This window comes from Bombina bombina, chromosome 6, assembly GCF_027579735.1.
Source record: "Bombina bombina isolate aBomBom1 chromosome 6, aBomBom1.pri, whole genome shotgun sequence".
Classification (NCBI taxonomy): Eukaryota; Metazoa; Chordata; class Amphibia; order Anura; family Bombinatoridae; genus Bombina; species Bombina bombina.
In genome coordinates, this window is record NC_069504.1 from 138,884,217 (window position 1) to 138,905,564 (window position 21,348).

The window sequence follows — 21,348 nt, forward strand, 5'->3', positions numbered from 1 at the left end:
GCAAAATATTTCCAAGAGGCTTTCTGGGAAAGGGAGGTAATGGAGATTTATGGGTAATTACCCAAGAGTGTTTGGGAGGTTGAGCAGTGACTGGAAGGGCAAATTCATCTGTGAGTCATGGGCATGGCTTGGCATGTCTAGGCTCAAGCTTGTTTAGACCCTGGAAACCGGGACATTTACACTGAAAGAGTGACCTATGGGAGGGAGAGTGTGCAGACCACGTCCGCCAACCAATGATCATCCTGCAATTTCCAGTTGGGAGTATAAGGTTGATAGAAGAAGATCATATCATTTAAATTATTTGACTTTTAAACAGACCACTATAAACAGACTTATTAGTGTTGACTTTCTAACAGCAAGACACACTCATTATTGCTTTATCAACATTTTAACAGATGGATTTTTATTTACAGAGTTGACCAAAAGAATCATATAGAATGATATGCAGCAAACATAAGCAGGTGTATAATTTTCAGAATGAATATTAATATGTAAAATGTACAATTATATAATAGAAACATATATTTGCCATTATTACTGCACCATGAAGATGGCAATATAAAGTAAATGAAATAGCTATTTAATTTTTAGTATTAGTAATTGTCCTGATGAAAATGAAGTAATGAAAATCTATTAGATCTGTGAAGATTAGCTGCTGAGCAGATGTGAATTTTGAAAGTTGTATAAAAGTCTATTTTTATGTCAAAATCTGTATGTTCCAAAGGAATGTGTATTTGTGGCTATACAAATATATTTGTATAAACGGCTTGTTTCTTGTTACTGTCAATCAATATTATAGAATTTAATCTTATTAAACTGTGTGTTTATCAAAACTCAATTATTTATGATAACCTTATTTTCCTCCCACTGCCTTGTTTAGGGCTTTCATTTATTTATCATTAGTTTAATATTCTAGTTGCTGATTTTAGTAAAAGCATATTCAGCATTCATAATTTACAAAAACAATAGTTTACTTTTTCCATCTTAAATTATAGAACGTCTCTAATATTTTCGAGCAGTATGAATTTTGAAACTCAGGGATATAGATGAGGCAACATAATGTAACAAAAAAGAATGAATTCGCTACTGGAACAAGAACTGGTCCTAATAACCAGTTGAATTAAAAACATTGGATATAATATTAATACCGGTAACATGGCATAATCATGTAACATATATGTTGCCTGTCATCTACTTTAGTTGTTTTATAGAGCATTAAAGCTTGTCTTTCAATATTACGTTTTTGGGGGTCTCTTTGTCTTTAGATATAAACATCCAATCAAACTTTTAAAACAATGTGAACTTCTTCTTTAGATTATTCAGAGTCATAATAAATATAGACATGTATTTTTGTGCTCTAACATCAATAAGAACATTTTTAAACTGCTGTTTGACTGCATTTTTGGATAACTGTACATCAAAGATTGACTCTTATGATGCCCTTTCTTGACTCCTGCACCATTTAATTACTGTGCAGAATAACCACACACATTAGCCATCTCTGTGTTGATTTTAGGTACCATAAAAAGCTTATTTTACACTAGTTTTTGTGATTGTTTTCTTGTTAATGAGCAAAACGTATATAGTTATGCGCATATAAACTGTTTAGTAGTTTAATTTCAGTGCTAAACTTGTCTAAAGTTTGATCCATAACTGGATTCATGCTCCCTGCAGTGCATATTTTAAAAAAGAACAGTGAAGAGTACATGAATTCTCGGCAGGTTGTAGCACTTTGGATCATGTTTTTCATGACACAAAAAAGACCCCCTGCTAGCCAGCTGAGAACAGAGTATGTATTAAGAAAATCTCTATGGGTTCACAGGCTTACAAACTAGAAATTGAATATGTTTTCTAAATTAGCCATATAGCTGTCACAATTGTTAATAGAAATCGGGCTAAGTGACTTTCCTGCACTCCTTGCATGTTGCTCCTACTTATGCAGTAAGTATCATACTGCTTTGAAAAGCTTTATACAACCAGCAAAGCGGTAGTGCATAGGACTTTTGCTCATCATTAGTAGCTTAATGTGTTATCTTACTGTCTGATATATTTTTATATTAAACGGCATTTATATTAGTGCAGTAGGGGTGACCTCTGCAGACACAAGCAGTGGACTGGAGCGCTCTCAGTGACGAGGTCATCTGTCAAAAAGGGAGATAAATTTTGTATCAATAGAGCCACTAGTGATATGTCACAATTGATTTATATAGCACTTGGCATTGTGTGTGAATGTAATATATCAAGATTATTAGATTATAGATAATTTAAAAGGCTGAAAGGACATTTAGAAAATTTACAATAAGTACAGTTATGAACCGCACCATTGCCCGTGGTGACATCGTATTTCAGGTGAAATATGGAAAAGCAGAACTATAGTGGACAAGTGGTCAGTTTTGATGAATAAGGGCATTTCAGGATGGTGGGGAATATTAGAAGCACCTAGGAATAAAACATCATAATCCTCACCCACCTTTAAAAAAAACTGTTGTAGTACGTTATATTATTGGTTGCATCGCATTTATTTGGAATACATATTGAAAAATGTTATAAGACAAACAAATTAAAAATGAAATAAATATTCAATGAATATGGAAACTAAAATTAAAGGGATATGAAACCCATTTTTTTTCTTTAATTAATCAAATAGAGCAAACAATTTTTAACAACTTTCCAATTTACTTCTATTATCTAATTTGCTTAATTTTCTTGGTATCCTTTGTTGAAAATTATACTTAGGTAACCTCAGGAGCTGTGAGCTAGCTGCTAATTAGTGGCTACATATTCGTAACATATATATATATATATATATATATGCCTCTTGTCATTGGCTTACCAATGTGTTCAGCTAACTCCCAGAAGTGCATTGCTGCTCCCGTAATTAGTGATACCAAGATAATTAAGCAAAATTGATAATTGAAGTAAATAAGAAAGCAGTTCAAACTATGAATGTTCCATCTGAATAATGAAAGAAAATAAACTTTGAGTCAGATATATAAAATATAGAAAATATCAAATTACTTATATTATTAAATTCTTTCCCTGCATCCTTTCTGGAAATGTAGCTTTCTTCCTTCTGTATCTAGATATGCTGATGAGCATGCACGTGCCTTATGCACTATATAATTGCAGTGCTATCCATATAGTTCACAAGTTACATGCTTACCTCTGAGCCTTTCTAGATTTGTGCTCATGGGAAGGACCTAAGTTTCAATAAAGGATACAAAGGAATCATACACTCTATCAGAATCAAATACATTTCATTTTGACGGTGATGTCCTTTTAAACTCAATGTTAAAGGGCAGTAAAAAAAACTTCAGGTTATGAGTTGATAGCAACCCTGTGACAAGATTTTATTTGTTTTATTAACACACAGGCATGGTTTTAAGAGGGGGCAATATATAGTGAAGATTAGCTGACTAAACTTACTAATTGTGCACATGCTTCACAATAACGTAAAAAAAATGTTCAAGATCCCTTCAAATATGGTGTGAATGTCTAATCAAGCTTAAGGAATGATTGAATGCATATTGATCATTTATTTTAGCTGAGTATCATAGCATTTACTTATTTTCCACCTTTTCCACAAAAAGGCTCATAAACCGTCTCTATATGTGTTTTGTATATAGGGAAATGAAGCACTGTGCTTAGAATAATGAAAACAATAAGACTTTGCTTCTGGATTTAATAACTTTTAAAAATGTAGTTTTGTGCAGATCTTTTTCAAAACCTTGCTTAAAAGGACAGTCTACTTTTAATGTTGTATTGTTTATAAAATAGATAATATTACCCATTCCCCATTTTTGCATAAGCAACAGTGTTATATTAATACACCTTTTACCTTTGTGATTACCTTGTATCTAAGCCTCAGCAGACTGCCCCCTTATCTCAGTTCTTCTGACAGACATTCATTTTAGCCAATCAGTGCTGACTCATAAATAACTCCACAGGAGTGAGCACATTGTCATCTATATCACACACATGAAATAGCAGTGTCTAACTGTGAAAAACTGTCAAAATGCACTGAGATAAGAGGTAGCCTTCAACGGTTTAGAAATCATTTTGAGCCTATCTAGGTTTAGATTTTAAAAAAATACCAAGAGAACAAACCAAATTTGGAAAGTGTACCATAAAAAGCCATAACATCCCTTTAAACCACACGTTGACCCATGTAAAATGTGTTTATTTATGTTTATGATTATTTATCCTTGAACACAGTATTGGCATATATCTTTTTTAAATAAAGTGACATATTTCCTGCACCTAGCATTTTCCCTTTGAATGCCCGTCAAACATCCGTCTTTACTAGATTGCGTTTACTCACGTTTTGTCTCTCAAAATAGGCTTTATTGGTTTGCTACACAAAAATACTATATCAGCCTAGAAATTCTTTAAGAAGGCTAAAATAGCAGACTGATTTAACCTGTCAAAATCCAATATTGTTAAAATATCATTTGTACAAAGCACAATAAGAATATAGATCTTAGAAATATAAAGGGACAAATTACAAGTGGAGCGCAAAGGTTTGTGCGCAAGCTATAAGGGGTTTATCTCAGGGGTTTGCGCTCATCGGGCTTACCTCTGGTTTTACGAAAGATGAAAGTAAACGTGATCGCTTGAGCAGATTTGCGATTTATGCTAGAATGATTAGCGCAACTTCTTCAGTGCTCTGGTTAACTGTTTTGTGAAATAAAAAAGTGTCAAAAATACATTAAAAAGTACACTTACACTCATAATAACACTATCTAATAACAATTATTTAAAAGAAATTGCACACAAAAGTTTTAGAGGCTCAAAGATATGAGATCTCAGGTATTAGGTAAAAAAAAGGCAGGCAAAGGACTTAAAGGGACATTCCAGTCAAAATTTAAATCCACATGAATGCATTTCAGTTTTGAATAGAAGCATTTTTGTAATAAACATGTGTTAGCAAAAATGCTTCTAATAAAAGCTATCGCCTTTTCAAAAGTGTATTTAAATATGCACCGTGCATCCGCATTTTAAACACAGAACTTGGTCAGAGAGCCTAAGTCGCTTGTACCACCTGGTAATTACTCATTTTGTAGATTGCTGACATGATACAAGCCCCTCTGGCACTCTGATCAGCTACAGTATTTAAAATGATGGTGCACTGACAATATCTAGTTATTCTTCACATGCACATGCAGAGAAAAATGTAAACATTTAAACAGTGATAACTTTTACCAGAAGCATTTTAGCTAATACATGCATACTGCAAATATGTTTCTATTCAAAGATGTAATTCATCTATGCACATTTAAATTTTGGATGGAAATGTCCCTTTAAACATTGAGATATATACATATGCATGTCTAAAGGTGTATATATGTATGTATGTATGTATGTATGTATATATATATATATATATGTATATATATATATATATATATATATATATATGTGTGTATTTATATGTTTATATATGTATTTATAGACATATACATATATAAACACATAAATACATACTGTATATATGTGCATTGGAGCCTTTTGCAGTCAAGTTGATGAAAATATTTAAAATCATATTTAAGCAATATTCATTTTAATACAGGTTTTAACTATGTATTTACTGGAAGCATTTGACATTCAAATGTTCTGTACATAGTGGAATATGTTATAAGCATTTATAAATGAATATTCCTATATATTTGTACATATCTACTATAACTATATATATACAGGTAGATAGATAGATATAGATACATATTTTTTTACAGAAATACCATCAGATATATGTAGAAATTTGTATTTATGAATAAATAGAACAATATTCTGCTATGTGAAGAACATTGGAAGGTGAAATCTACATATTTTTTCCCCCCACTTTTTTTTCTCCATTGACTTGTTTGGGGAATACATGAACGTGCACGCAATATTATAGGTTCGACAGTTTACTTTCAACTCGTAATACTAGCGCAACCTGACAAGCGCAAAAAGCTTACTTCTAACCCAACGCTCTGGAGAGTTAATTAGCGATCTACTTGTAATCTTGCCCAATGTGTTAGAAGCTGTCTCTAAAGTCCATTCTTCAAATTATATACAAGAATACAGCAGGTAGTTGCATGTATCTTCACAATGGCACATGTAGTCTCTACTGTTGGGTATTTTATAGCAGAAGCAAGAAAGATAAATCATTGATGTATATAACAAAGTTGCTATATTTTCAACAATTAAACATTTTATGGGACATAAGTCTAATATACTTTGAGGAGTAGTAAGTCTACATTAAAGTCTTACATTTAATTTAATTGAAAAGATAAAATCAACGTCAATATTTTCAGACAAATATTGGCACTAGACATTTGCATGGGCAAAAAAATTCACGGCTAGATTACGAGTTTTGCGTTAGGCTTAAAAAGCAGCTTTAGCCCGTCCTATCGCTGCTTTTTAATGCCCGCTGGTATTACGAGTCTTCAAGGTACAGGCTCATGCTCACTTTTTTGGCTAGGCTTGGAAATACCGCAAATCCACTTACGTAAATTGTGTATCCTCTTTTTTCAATGGGACTTGCATAGCGCCGGTATTACGAGTCTGCCAAAAAGTGAGCGGTAGACCCTCTCCTGTCAAGACTGGTAACGCATTCTAAAGTCAGTAGTTAAGAGTTTTACACTACAACATCGTAGCATAAAACTCTACACTAACACCCATAAACTACCTATAAACCCCTAAACCGAGGCCCTCCAGCATCACAAACACTAAAAAACATTTTTTTAACCCCTAATCTGCCGAACCAGACATCGTCGCCACTATAATAAATATATTAACCCCTAAACCGCCGCACTCCTGCCTCGCAAACATTAGTTAAATATTATTAACCCCTAATCTGCCGTCCCTAACATCGCCGACACCTACCTACATTTATTAACCCCTAATCTGCCGCCCCCAACGTTGCCGCCACTAAAGTTATTAACCCCTAAATCTAAGTCTAACCCTAGGAAACTCAAAATTAAACTTGCAAGAATCAGATAGAGCATACAAGTTTAAGACACTTTTAAAATTATTTCTATATACAAATGTGCTTTGTTTTCTTGGTATCCATTGATGAAAATAAATATGCACGTATCCCACACTAGTGGGAGATAGCTGGTGATTGGTGCCTACATACATTTGTCTCTTGTGATTGGCTAACTAGATGTGTTCAGCTAACTGCCACTAGTGCAATGTTGTTCATTCAGCAAATATAACAAGAGAATTAAGCATATTTGATAACAATAGTAAATTTGAAAGTTGTTTAAAATTGTATGGTCTATCCAAATCAGGAATTAATCTTTTGAGGTTCCTGTCCTTTTAAAGTGCAAACTATCCCTGGTCTTTAATTAGTTAATGTCATTGGATTGCTGTTATTGCTATATAATTGAATAAACCAGTAAAATAATTTTGTGATATAAAAGACATAAAAGCACTTATCTAAAAAGCTTTCATCATTTCTGATCTACTCCTTCTGTAATTGTATACTAAAGCTGTGCTCTATTTATATCATATAACTAATGACGGTTATAATGTGTTTTTCAAAAAGTTAACGCTTTATAAATATAACCGAATACAAATATTGTTTAGTTGATTTGGAAAAACAAAATCATGTTTTTTTTTTAATATGATCATAACAGTCAAATGTCAAATGTACCTAAATATGTTACAATAACATAAATACATTTATTGAAAGTTGTCACATGCATAATTAACATGGGTGAACACAATTACTAAAAGTTTGTACTTTTTACGGATTTAAAGACATAAAAAATAAAGCTATCATGATTATGCCCAAAGGCAAAAGGAGTCTTTGTAGGGAATATGATTGCCTTTGAAATTTATTTTCTGGCCAAATTCTACAAGCTGCGTATTGCAACAGAATATGGTCGTTAGGAGGTCCCTACAAAGGATTTAGAAGCCTAAGAGTACCCACTTCATCTGCTCATTTGCATGTGCATAGCAAGATTCCTTTTGTGGAAACTATGTTCAGCGCAGTAGGACACTGCAACAGCTTGAACAAGCTGTAAAAGTCTGTATTCGGTACACATGAATAAATGGAAGCAATTTTCTGCACTGTATTCCAGGTTGTTGTTATTTTGTAATGTAAAATTCATGTTTTTCTTTCTAACTTTTATTATACACTAAAAATAATTAAAAACAGACAGTGGTTTTTCAGCATGTGAGCAAATATAAAGCTTATATGACAATGGTATTGTTTATATAACTATAGAATGGGAAAACTACAAACAAAAAATAATACAAACTCTGCAATGACAAATTATTTCAAACAGACAAAGATGTGACTAAATATTTAATGCACTATATAAAGTACACTAACATAAGCAGTTTGGGGTTGAAAATGTTGAAAATTAATTCATTTTTAGGTAGAAAAAAATATGTTTTTTTTTAGTTTCAAGTGCTCATCTACATTTGAGCTAGAGGGATATCAGAAAGGTAAAGGTTGCTGTCAGAATGTTGGATGGATGAATTTGCTGATACAGTATTGCCAGAATCTCTATTGTTTCAATAAAATTGTATTGACAACATTATTTTTGGCATGGCATGCTAAGCTTAGGAATAGGTTGTAGTTCAGGTAGAGAACTATGGTTATTGGATAGGACTCTATTTATTAATCTGTGCAAGCAGCTTCAGGGCTGCTGCTTGTTAACGTGTTCGCAAAGTCAAAGGTTGCAGATGTCAGACAGCCCAAACTTATCTGTTTGGGATGAGGATGGAGTTGCCTAAACAATTTTTTTGTGCAAACTTAAATTCTGCAAGTCAGTGTTGTGCCTGAGGCTGCAAAGGCATGCAGACAGGTTCTCTTTCTGGGAACCAAGTCTAAGCACTGTACGATAAATTATGGCATTAGAGTTAGTGTCAAACACAGTGTGTAATGGGAAACAAGGGATAAGGCAAGTTCTGTTTTTATACTGAGTTTATACACTGTCTGACTATTTTGTTAAAATGCTTAATATCTTCATATTCCTTTTTTGCCACCTTTTGTCTGTTTAACAAACTACTTTACTCAATTGCTCCTTACCCCTCACCACCTGCACTGCTCATTAGCCCTTCTCTCTTAACCTCACCTTACTTTTGTATTCATGAACTCCACACATTCCTAAAGACTCTCTCTCCCCTTGCAACTCATCACAAAAACTCACTACTACAAATCTGCATCTCATCTCATGTCACTCTCCCTCTTGCTCATACTAGCTGCTGGCGACATCTCCCCTAATCCTGGTTCCCCCACAACTTCCTTGCCCTGCACACCCATGTGTACCCTTCAATAGACTTCAAAAACAAAACTCTGTTAACCTTAATCTCATTCCTCTTGCATCTAGAGCCACCACCCCCTTCACTTGCGCAATTTGGAACTATCGCTCTGTTTGCAACAAACTCACTGCTATCCATGACCTCTTTATCTCCCACTCTCTTAATATTTTGGCTCTCAAAGAAACCTGGCTCTCTCCTTCAGACACTGCTTCCTCTGCTGCACTGTCACATGGGGGTCTCCACTTCAGCCACACTCCTAGGTTTGACAATAGACAAGGAGGTGGTGTTGCTATTCTCGTTTCCTCTCGTTGCACGTTTCAACAAATACAGCCCTTCTCTTCCCTCACATTTTCTTCACTCGAAACACACATGATTTGCTTATTCTCTCCCCCCTCTCTTTACGCGTTGCAGTTATATACCGCCACCCTGGCTCTGCAACTCTATTTCTAGATCACTTTGCCACCTTGCTACCCTACTTCCTTTCTTCAGATATGCCTTCCCTCATTCTCGGTGTCTTCAACCTCCCTGTTGATAATCCCACTGCCTCTGCTGCAAAACAACTTCTGCAACTCACTTCCTCTTTCGGCCTGTCACTATGGACTGACTCTCCCACTCACAAAGATGGTCACTCCCTTGATCTGATTTTCAGCTATCGATGCACTATCTCAAACTTCACAAACTCACCTTTTCCTCTTTCTGATCACCACCTTTTCACTTGTAACATCGCCTCCCTCCCTACAACTCTTGTAACCCTCAGACTAAACTTCACAGAAGTATCAAGTCACTAGATCAGCAACACTCTTCTCTCTTCCGTCCCCTCTTTTTCCTGTCCTTATAAATCTATCTGCCACTATAACTCCACCCTTACATCGGTCCTTGATAATCTGGCCCCACCTACTATAGCTCGGAAAACATACACTCATCCTCAGCCCTGGTATACTCCTCTGACACGGTACCTATGTAGATGTTCCCGAACTGCTGAGTGACACTGGAGGAAATCTCAGAGTTCTGCTGATTTTCTTCACTATAAGTTCATCTTGAATTCTTACTATTCTGCCCTTAATCAATATAAGCAGCATTACTTCTCTACTCTTATCTCTACTCTTTCTTCAAGCCCAAAACATATGTTCTCCACATTCAATGCTCTTCTCCGCCCACCCCCACCTCCCACCACAACTTTTCTCTCAGCTCAAGATTTTGCCAGCTACTTCAACAATAAAATCGACTCCATCAGAAATAAAATCAACTCTCAACATACTACCGGTCTCCCACCCCCTCAAAAGCTCACAATCATCCAAAACCCACATAAGCCAAAATTTTGCTATTTTGCCCCTGTTACAGAAGAAGAAGTTTCTGCTCTTATACTATTCTCTCACCTCACTTCCTGTCCCCTCGACCCCATCGCCTCACAACTACTCCCCACCCTCTCTTCTACCCTTACCCCTATACTCACACACATCTTCAACCTCTCCCTCAGCACTAGTATAGTTCCCACATCTCTTAAACATGCATTAGTCACAGCTATCCTCAAAAAACCTTCTCTCGATCCAATCTCCCCGTCCAACTACCATCCTATTTCCCTACTCCCTCTTGCCTCAAAGATTCTTGAAAAGCTAATATATGCACGTCTATCCCATTTCCTTACATTAAACTCCCTCTTTGATCCACTGCAATCTGGATTTCACCACCATCACTCAACAGAGACAGCAATTGTTAAGGTTACCAACTACCTACTTACAGCAAAATCCAAAGGCCACTTCTCTCTACTTATCCTCCTTGATCTTTCTGCAGCCTTTGATACTGTTGACCACTTTCTTTTGCTCCATACTCTCCAATCCTTTGGGATCTGCGACACAGCGCTCTCTTGGATCTCTTCTTATCTTTCTAACCATACCTTTAGTGTAGCCTTCTCTGGGGCATCCTCTGCCCCATTACCTCTTTCTGTTGGGGTACTGCAAGGCTCTGTCCTTGGTCCTCTTCTCTTATCAATCTACACATCCTCAATAGGTTCCTTTATAAAGTCCCATGGGTTTCACTATCATCTGTATGCCGACGACACCCAAATCTACCTCTCTGCACCAGAACTATCTCTTTCCTTGCTAACCCGTGTCACTAACTGTCTCTCTCATATCTCATCTTGGATGTCCTCTCACTACCTCAAGCTAAATCTCTCCAAAACTGAGCTCCTTATTTCCCCCCCCCCTTCTTCCCAAATCTCCACACCCCATGTCTCTATAACTGTTGATAACTCCATAATTACCCCAACCTCACATGCCCGATGTCTTGGGGTCACACTTGACTCAGATCTTTCTTTCACTCCTCACATTCAGTCCTTGGCTAAAGTCTGCCACTTCCACCTTAAAAACATCACTAAAATCAGACATTTCCTTACACAGGACACAACTAAGATTTTAATCCACTCTCTCATCCTTTCCCGCCTCGACTACTGCAACTCCATCCTTTCTGGTCTCCCTAGCTGCCGCCTAGCTCCTTTACAATCCATAATGAATGCCTCTGCCAGGCTCATCTTCCTTATGTGTCACTCTTCATCTGCAGCACCTCTCTGCCAATCCCTTCACTGGCTTCCTCTTGCCTCCAGGATTAAACACAAAATTCTCACTCTGACACATAAAGCCCTCAATTGCATTGCTCCCCCCCTACATCTCAGACCTTGTCTCCAGATACTCTCCCTCCCGACCCCTTTGCTTCGCTCATGATCTCCTACTCTCCTCCTCTCTTGTTACCACCTCACATTCCCGTTTATCAGATTTCTCCAGACTGGCTCCCAACTTATGGAACTCTCTGCCTCGCTCCACAAGACTCTCCCCTAGTTTTAAAATCTTCACGTGCTCCCTGAAGACTTTACTATTCAGGGAAGCATACAACCTACACTAGCCTTCCTATCTCCACTGCTATCCCCTTAAACCCCTTTGCATATAAGCCTATGAACCCAGCTGTCTGTAGTCCACCTTCATAAGAGCCGACTATAACAGAGCAACTCTCAGCAGGACTCTCTACCCATTTGATCCCTGTAATAGTTTTTTATATACCACCTATGTTCATAGCGCTGCAGAACCTGTTAGCGCTCTACAAATACCTGATAATAATAAAAAATTGCATTCATCACCACTATTGCAATAGCAATGTCAGGTGGAGCATTATTCCAACTAAATTATATTCATATCAGAAATTGTTCATCAACATAAGAGCTGTGTTTTTATTTCATCTCAACAACATCAGCTCCTTTATAGTCAAGGATCTTTTTCAGATATGTAAATTAAATCCTACTTTGCTCTGCATAGACCATGAGGCATGTAAAAAAGGAATATATTCAGAAAAGTTAGCAGTTTTTAATTTTGTGCTTGTAATTTGTATAGAACACTTTTTGTGCAACAAGTTCTCTGTTGCACATTAAGGGGCCAAATTATCAAGCTCCAAATGGTCTAAAGACCGCTGCTCCATAACTTGTCTGCCTGCTCTGAGGCTGCGGACAGAAATCAACCCTATTGAGTACGATCGGGTTGATTGACACCCCCTGCTAGCGGCCGATTGGCCACAAATCTGCAGGGGGCGGTATTGCACAAGCAGTTCTGGTGAACTGCTTATGCAATGATAAATGCTTACATTGTATGCTGACTACATTTATCGATGTGCAGTGGACATGATGCAATTCATAGTATACATAGTAAATATGCCCCTAACTGTAAATATTTCCAACATGGTCAATTTTTAGGAACAAAAAATTTGAGATATTATGTTTCACATTGGTATGTATAATTTCTACATTTCAGTCTCCAGCACTGTGTAAGAAAGCTAAATCATGGTGACAAACAGCTACCCTCATTGAACCTGCAACTGATATTATATTCAGATAATGCTTAAAGGGCCATAATACTCAAATGTTGAAACACTTGAAAGTGCTGCAGCATAGCTGTAAAATGCTGACTAGAAAATATCACCTGAACATCTCTATGTAAAAAAGAAAGATATTTTACCTCATAAGTTCATCAGTAGCCACATCTCATTGCAAAGGACTTCTAAGCAGCATATCAATATGTCTGTCCCGGGACAGCTAAGGGGTTGAGCCTCGTGCACTCTCATGTTATTTCCCTATTCAGTTTAAAGGAAGTTTACTATGAAATCTCATGAGAGTTAAGGGAAATCTCATGAGATCACAGTAAAAGAGCTCATGACCTCAGCACTGTTGATGCTGATTGGCTGCTGTTCATTTCTTCATTAAAAAAAAAAAAAAATGTACCTGCAGCTGGGAGCAGCTGAGTATAACTTTTTACACAGCACTTACTCTGCTGAGCTGAGGTAAAATATCTTCCTTTTTTACATAGAGATGCTCAGGTGATATTTTCCTGTCAGCTTTTTACAGTTATACTGCATCACTTTCAAGTGATTTAGCATATGAGTATTATGTCCCTTTAATAAATAGTAATTCTTAGCATAGAACACTTTATTGGTTCTGTGAGCTAAGCCTCCAGAACTGATTTTTTTTATTATTGTTTTTTTTTTATCTTGCACTGAAATGCATCCAATTCTCAAGTATATATCTGAATGTATTTCATTGCATGAAAGAGGTTATAGTAAGTTAAATTTTTATTGTAGACTCAAACATTCCATTTGTGTTGTTTTACCTTTCCATATTGAGATAATAAATATAATATGTTTTTAAACTGCTAAGAATTATATTTTTAATTTAAATCAGTAAAACAGAGCCAGCCAGTTCCTAAACTCTAAAATATGAGCCGTCAATGACTTCAAAGCAATAAAATACAATCTCTTTATAATTCCATGCTCAGATATTGCAAGTCGGATTTGAAGGAGATTTTTGTGTGTATTTTAATCACTCATATCTTACCAGACGGATAAGGCTGTTCAAATTTATAGCTGTCGGACAAGGTTTATCTCACTTTTTGCTGTCAGAAAATATGCTTCATTCCGTGGCAGTTGGTGACTGTATGAATGAATGATCAGCAAATGCGGTGTTCAAAGCAATCCAAACATACATATTTTGATAACACCAGTTTAAGTAGAATGCAAGATGGTAAAACGGTTTAGGAGCAATATGGAACATATCTTAAAAAATATACCTAACTGCTAAAATTTGGTGATTTATCCATCACATCATTTGTAGACTTGAGATCAAGTAAAACTAACTAAACAACTATTAATAAATAAAATATGCTATATAAAGCATATTTGTTTATTTAAAATAAAAAAATAAAAAAATCAATAAATGTTTTACCTTAGCAATAATTAATTTCTGTTTACTTGCTGAATAATTAGGTTATTTAATAAATAAATAAATTTAATAATAAATAAATTACATATTTTTTTTTGTTTTTTTTCCCCTTTTACATCTTATCTATCTTTACTTATTAAATAATAATGTTGCAGGATGTTTAAATATTATATCTATCTATCAATCTATAAATGATCTATCATCTATCTATCTATCTATCTATCTATCTATCTATCTATCTATCATCATCTATAAATCATCTATGTATGTATCTATCTGTCTGTCTATCATCTATCAATCTATCTATACATACATAGACACAAACATACACACTCACACACTTATGCATGTGTGGATAGATAAATGATAGATAGATAGATTTTTTTTATTTATTCTTGTATTACCTTCTGTTTATAAAGGTAGTGTTATGTTGCTTAATACCTCATTTATGTTAATACATAATTAATTATATTAAGCTGCTTCTATTGCAGTCATTTGTATTTATAATGCATCACAATATTCTGTATTGATAAGTTCAGGATTAGGAGTGCACAACAAGTGAAAATTATACATAGTGATACAGTATTTATATAGACAGTTAAAGACTTGAACCACACATTAATACAGAAGAAGGGCTTTTCTGTGTTGCGTTGAAATAGCTCTTCTCATTGGTGCAAAGCAATTTAAACTGTAACAACTACATAAAATTATAGGTTTGCAATAAATACAAGTAAATAACTCAGTTGGGGATCATTAAGAGATAACAGCCTAGATTCATTAAATCTCAGAACAAGAATTGGAACACATTGTGCCACTGTCATTATTTAACTTTAATGTAGGCATGTTTGTATTGATATTGTGATTATTTTCTAATTGAAATAAAAAAAGCACAGCAATGCCTGTAAATCTAACACTACAAAATGATCTTTCTAACAGCTGACTTGTAAATTAATCCAACTATATTATCTTAGGTTTCAACTACAGATTTAACCTTAACATTCATTCTAACAGCTTTTCCATTGCAGAGTTATGAATTAATTATTATTTCATCAAAGTGATTAACCACATTTAGCACATTTTCATATTTTAACACATACATTACCCATCATAAGTAAATATTTCATTCTACATTTTAGCAGATTTTTTTTTTACAATATAAATATTAGCCTTAGTTACATTAATTATGTGAATGTCAACAAAGAAAGATCACATTATACTATAACATTCCAGAAGATAACTTCAAATTCATAATGATTAATTTTATTCTTAGTTTTAAATTCATGTTACTATATAGTTTCTCATTTAAAGGGACAATGCACTGTAAAATTATTTGCCCTTGAATATGTTCCCAATTAACTATTTTATCTGCTGGAGTATATTAAATTGTTTGCAAATAACGCTTTTACCTTTTTTGATTTGAAATAGCTGCTCCTTCCTATTGAAATCAGCATTTATACTGTTAATTTCAATACTGACGTATTGGCTGTAAAAAAGTAGAAGAATGTAAAGAAATCGCAGCTGCACAAATCAACTTTCTATCCTATTGTGGGTGAGAGAGAGATAAATACTAGCCTACTTATCCTTTTAAGTGATTTTAAATCCTGGCATTTTTGAAACACTATGATTTACCAGTGGAACATATAAAGGGGACTTTTAGTCTTGAAGTATAAAATAGCTTTTTTTGTCTGTAGTATTTGCCGCGCTGAGCTACTCAGGTAGGCACGAGAGAACGCTATTTTTCAGTGAGGTGACCTTCCACCTCTTAGCCAATAGCCTTGTGGTCCAGCTGGCATTATGCCAGATAGCTAGCACGCTATTGGCTAAAATCCCCTCAGTGATAAAATAGCGTTCTGCTGTGGACTGCCTGAGGTGCTCAGCAAGGCAAACGCTGCAGACGAATAAAGGAACTTTCAGCAATAAGTATGTTACACTTTATGACTGAAAGTCCCCTTTATTTGTTGCACTTGTAAATCCTAGTGTTTCAGAAATGCTACGATTCACTATCACTTTAATATAAAGATCACTGACAGGTTGTAGAACCATTAGTTTTTTTTTCATTGATGATGCCCATCTCTTTGACATATCCCTTTCTGTCAGATTTTGTTTTATATTTGACTCCTGGATGTTGCTGTAACTGCCTTGAATATAATGAGCTTCTATCAGTTGGTTACCTAGGAATATTGTCCATTTAAAAATAATATCACCAAAAAGGTTGTGGAACTATTACCCGTTTTTCATTGAAAATGTCAAGCTTTCTGCCTTACCTCTTTCTGTCAATTTTGATTTAATAAATAATTGCAGATTTAAAATTAATATTGAAAAATTAGATGAACATATCCTAGCTATGAGGTATTATGGTATCATAAAATAAAGAACATTATGTTATTGCAAATGGTAGACACCTGTTCACATTGAAGAAGATGAGACTTTATTTTATGCAACCCTCAGATGTAATGTATTAAAATATATCTACGTATACTTAACGTTTCTTCTTTTTCTTTTTTTTTCTCCACAGCACGTATTATAAAAACAAAACAGTGGTGTGAAATGCTTCCATGTTTAGAAGGAGAAGGCTGTGATTTGTTAATCAATAGATCCGGTTGGACTTGTACGCAACCAGGTGGACGAATAAAGACAACTACGGTGTGTAATTACAGATCTATTGAAAATGAACTCAAGAAATTGCATATTTTGCATGCTCATTCTAAATAATAAAACTGACACAAAAATGTAATAATTAACATAATTTGAAAGATTGTTGGCAGTTACCATTCCAAGCTAACAAAATGCCAGAAGTGGGTTATTTTGTAAGATACCCTGAAAAGATTTCTGAGCATTACAATGATTTTCATTAAATCACCTTTTATTTTTATCATAACGTTAAAAGGTCATCCAGTTTAAAATTAAATCTCCACTAAAAATGTTTTATTGAGTGTAATTAAAAAAATGCAGTGTAGAATCAAAATGTATTTTACCTGCTTTTGTTTTAATTAACCTTTCACAATTTTGCTTTTCCACAAGCCTAAAGGGCATCCTACTGTACATACTCAAAGGGATATGAAACCCAAACATTTCCCATCATGATTCAGTGTACACAATTTTACACAACTTTCCAATTTACTTCTATTATTAAATTTGGTTCATTCTCTTAGTATCCTTTGTTGAAGGTTCAGCAATGCACTACTGGTTGCTAGCTGAACTCAGTGGGTAAGCCAATGGCAAGTGACATATGTGCACAGCCACCAATAAGCAGCTCACTCCCAGTAATGCTTTACTGCTTCTGAGCCTACCTAGGCATGATTTTCAACAAAGGGTACCAAAGAATGAAGCAAATTAGATAACAGAAGTAAATTGGAAAGTTGTTTAAATGTGCATACTCTATCAAAATCATGAAAGAAAAAATTGTGGTTTCACGTTCTTTGAAGTATGCTGAGGTTTGCATTACTTTTCTATGTGCTACACAATATTTGCTCATATCTGTGAACACGCTTATTTATATCTAATCTCTGATTAGCCATAGAAAATCAGACCAAACAAACATACTAAAAATGAATTTAAGTGGTTTATCCTTACTCATGAATTGTAAAACTCTTCACATTTTGCCAAAAAAAATGATAGTTTATAATAATTGATTTTGTATGCAGGTCTTTTGCAATGCAGTTACCTATTCACACATATATACAATGTGTATATAACAATGGAGTTTGAAAGGACATTAAGCCTTAAATACATTTCATCAACCGCCTCCAGTTTTGGAACCAAGGTTACATTGTGGAATGCAGTGAAAGCTAGATTTCAACTTAGTAAAACCAGTGAGAGGGAGGTGGAGAATAATCTTAATACTATGCCTGTAAACATATATTTAGCTATCCAAGGATTGAAGAAACGCACAGACAGGCAGCGGCTGAGTAAAAGAAGAGTCCAATCTTTATTGTAGAAAGAAGTAAAAACACATCATTCGGTCAGCAGTAAAAGCAATAGGTCCAACAGGTGTGTGAACAGGAGCTCCACGCAGACGCGTTTCGTGTGCTTACGCACTTGGTTACTGCATCTGCGTGGAGCTTCTGTTCACACACCTGTTGGACCTATTTCTTTTACTACTGACCGAATGATGTGTTTTTACTTCTTTCTACAATAAAGATTGGACTCTTTTTTCTACAATAAATATTCTTTTACTCAGCCGCTGCCTGTCTGTGCGTTTCTTCAATCCTTGGATAGCTATTTCTCTGCTTAGCGTGTACTGCAGACACGCTTGTTTGGGACGCCGACACTGGGCTCCGGACCTATAGGGAAAAGACTTCCCGCCCACTCTCCATTGTGCTGCTCGGATACTAACGGAGGAGGAGGTAAGACAGATGATGCGCTCCCCAAAGGCTTGATACTCTGTACATATAAAAATATATTTAGACCTAGATTACAAGTGGAACGCAAAATTGTGCTTTCGCAAGCGCGATATTTGCTCTCCACTCAGTAATACTAGCACATGCAAATGTACGCTGGTATTACAAGTTAAGCACAAGAGCGCACTTCCATAGGCTCCAATGTAAGCCTCGTTCTCATGCCGTGAGACACTGCAAATAACCTAGCGCAGCACAGGGGGTATGTCGCGCAGCATTGGGCAGCAAATTAAAATAATGTATATGAATATATACAGTATATATTTTTGTGTTTATATATGTATATACATATTTTAACAAATTAATATATATGTATAGAAGCATATACATAAATATTTAAAGTAAAAATACAGTCCCCATAGACTTCAATGAAAAGGCACTTTTCAGTGCCGTTTATTTTCTAACACCCCACATCCCCTCACTTTAATCCTTTATTACTGCTTCGTGCAGTATTTTTTCAAAAACATTTTTTTTTTAAATAAATGGAACTGTACACTTTATTTGGGGGGCAATTGGGGCACATTTTTTTAATTAACCAGAGGTCTGACCTCTGGTTAATTGTGTTAAGCGTGTATTGCTCCCACAAATTCGTCCCTTTATGGGCGCACTTTAAAATAGCGCTCCACTTGTAATCTAGCCTTAGTGTTTAATGTCACTTTGTAACCCTGCACTCATAAACATATGAAATCTTACATTTTATATGTTTATGTACAAAAGTCTTACGGACTAAATTCACCATAAGTTGTTGTAACAGTATAAATTTTCTAAGTTGCATTTAGTTTACATATGGGGGCATATTTATCAAGCTCCGTAAGCCCCTTGTTTCCGGGAAGCCTTCAGGATCAAAAGACTGTTGCTCCATAACTTGTCCGCCTGTTCTGAGGCTGCGGACAGAAATCAACCCGGTCGAATACGATCTAGTTGATTGACACCCCCTGCTAGAGACCGATTGGCCGCAAATCTGCAGGGGGCGGCATTGCACCAGCAGTTCAATGATAAATGCCGACAGCATATGCTGTCGGCATTTATCGATGTGCGGCGGACATGATACGCTACTTTGTATCATGTCCACTCGCACATTGATAAATATGCCCCATAATCTTCTAAATTTGCCAGTGTTAAAAATTATCATGGGATCTATTTAATTTAATGATACCCTTAGATTTCATAACCTGTTATGTGTTTAATTACAGTTTTCAAAATTCCATATCACATTTTATAAAAACCTTAATTCTATTTCATACAGCTGACATTAAACGAGAACTTAGCACTGCTCAGGAAAGCTTAGTCATGCTACAGCAAAAGAGGTTGATGGATTCATATTGATACTAAGCCGTAGGGAGGGCAGAACGATTGAGTTATGAATTCAAAGACAGCCAATTATGAAAAGGTTTTCATAGCAATCTTCAACTCTAATTATTGATTTTTTTAAAATTATTAGTTTAGAAGCTATTGACATATCACATGCTTCAGTTACTTACCTAGAAAGACTGTCAATAAATGTATGAGCCTTTTTATACATATTTTTAGAACATCACACAGTTTCTTTCCTTTTTTTCTACAACATTATATTGTATACTGTATGGTTATATATTAGTTGTGGTTTGTTGGTTGCATTTTAGTATTACTACAAAACATTTTTTTCTTTATTATGCGCAAGTGTTGACTTTATAAAAGTGTGTGACATTAAGAACAATTAATTACTTTGGGAACATGATTGTCCAAAATTGTTGATATTAGCGGAACATTTGACAAAGATGTCATAACGACATCGAAACGTTATGGATGTACTTGCTTTTTAACTTGAATTAAAAAATTTTTTTTCACTAAAGACCAGTGAGTGCTTTCTTGCAATATATACATTACATGTGAAGTGCACCCTGGCAGTTGTGGTAATGTAAGACTGTGCTTATCTCTTTTTGGAGGATATATATATATATATATATATATATATATATATATATATATATATATATATATATATATATATAAATATATAAAAGCATATACATATATATTTACTGGGAACACACAATTCCCATTGACCGCAATGTAAAGGCACATTTCAGCACCGTTTGATTTCTAACACGTCACTCCTCCAACGTTAGCCCCAAAATACTGCCTAGTGCAGTAATTTTATTAAAAAATAAAGATGCTGCCCTCTTTATTTTTTTAATATAATACACTAGACAGTATTTTGGGGGCATTTGGGGCATAGGTATAAAATTAACCAGAGGTCTGATCTCTGGTTAATTTAAAAAGCGCTAATTGCTACCACACGGTAGGTATAAACAGTCACTTCAAGTTGTAATGACTGATTAATAATCTCGTGACTGCAAATCGGCAAATTTGCTCATTTGCGGGGGCACAATAATTTAGCGCTCCACTTGTAAGCTAGCACTAAGTCTGCTTTTGACAAGAGTTGTGACTTACTTACAT

General features: G+C 35.1%; 1 protein-coding gene across 1 annotated transcript in view; it reads left to right on the plus strand.

Moving 5' to 3' along the window:
- The window catches only part of TAFA5 (TAFA chemokine like family member 5), a 590,988-nt gene extending 573,764 nt beyond the window's left edge, over nucleotides 1-17,224 (plus strand). The window contains exon 3 of the mRNA XM_053719182.1: nucleotides 17,028-17,224. Within this exon, the coding sequence (XP_053575157.1) occupies nucleotides 17,028-17,224 (197 nt within the window). The remainder of the gene's footprint in view (nucleotides 1-17,027) is intronic.
- The last annotated feature ends 4,124 nt before the right edge of the window (nucleotides 17,225-21,348 follow it).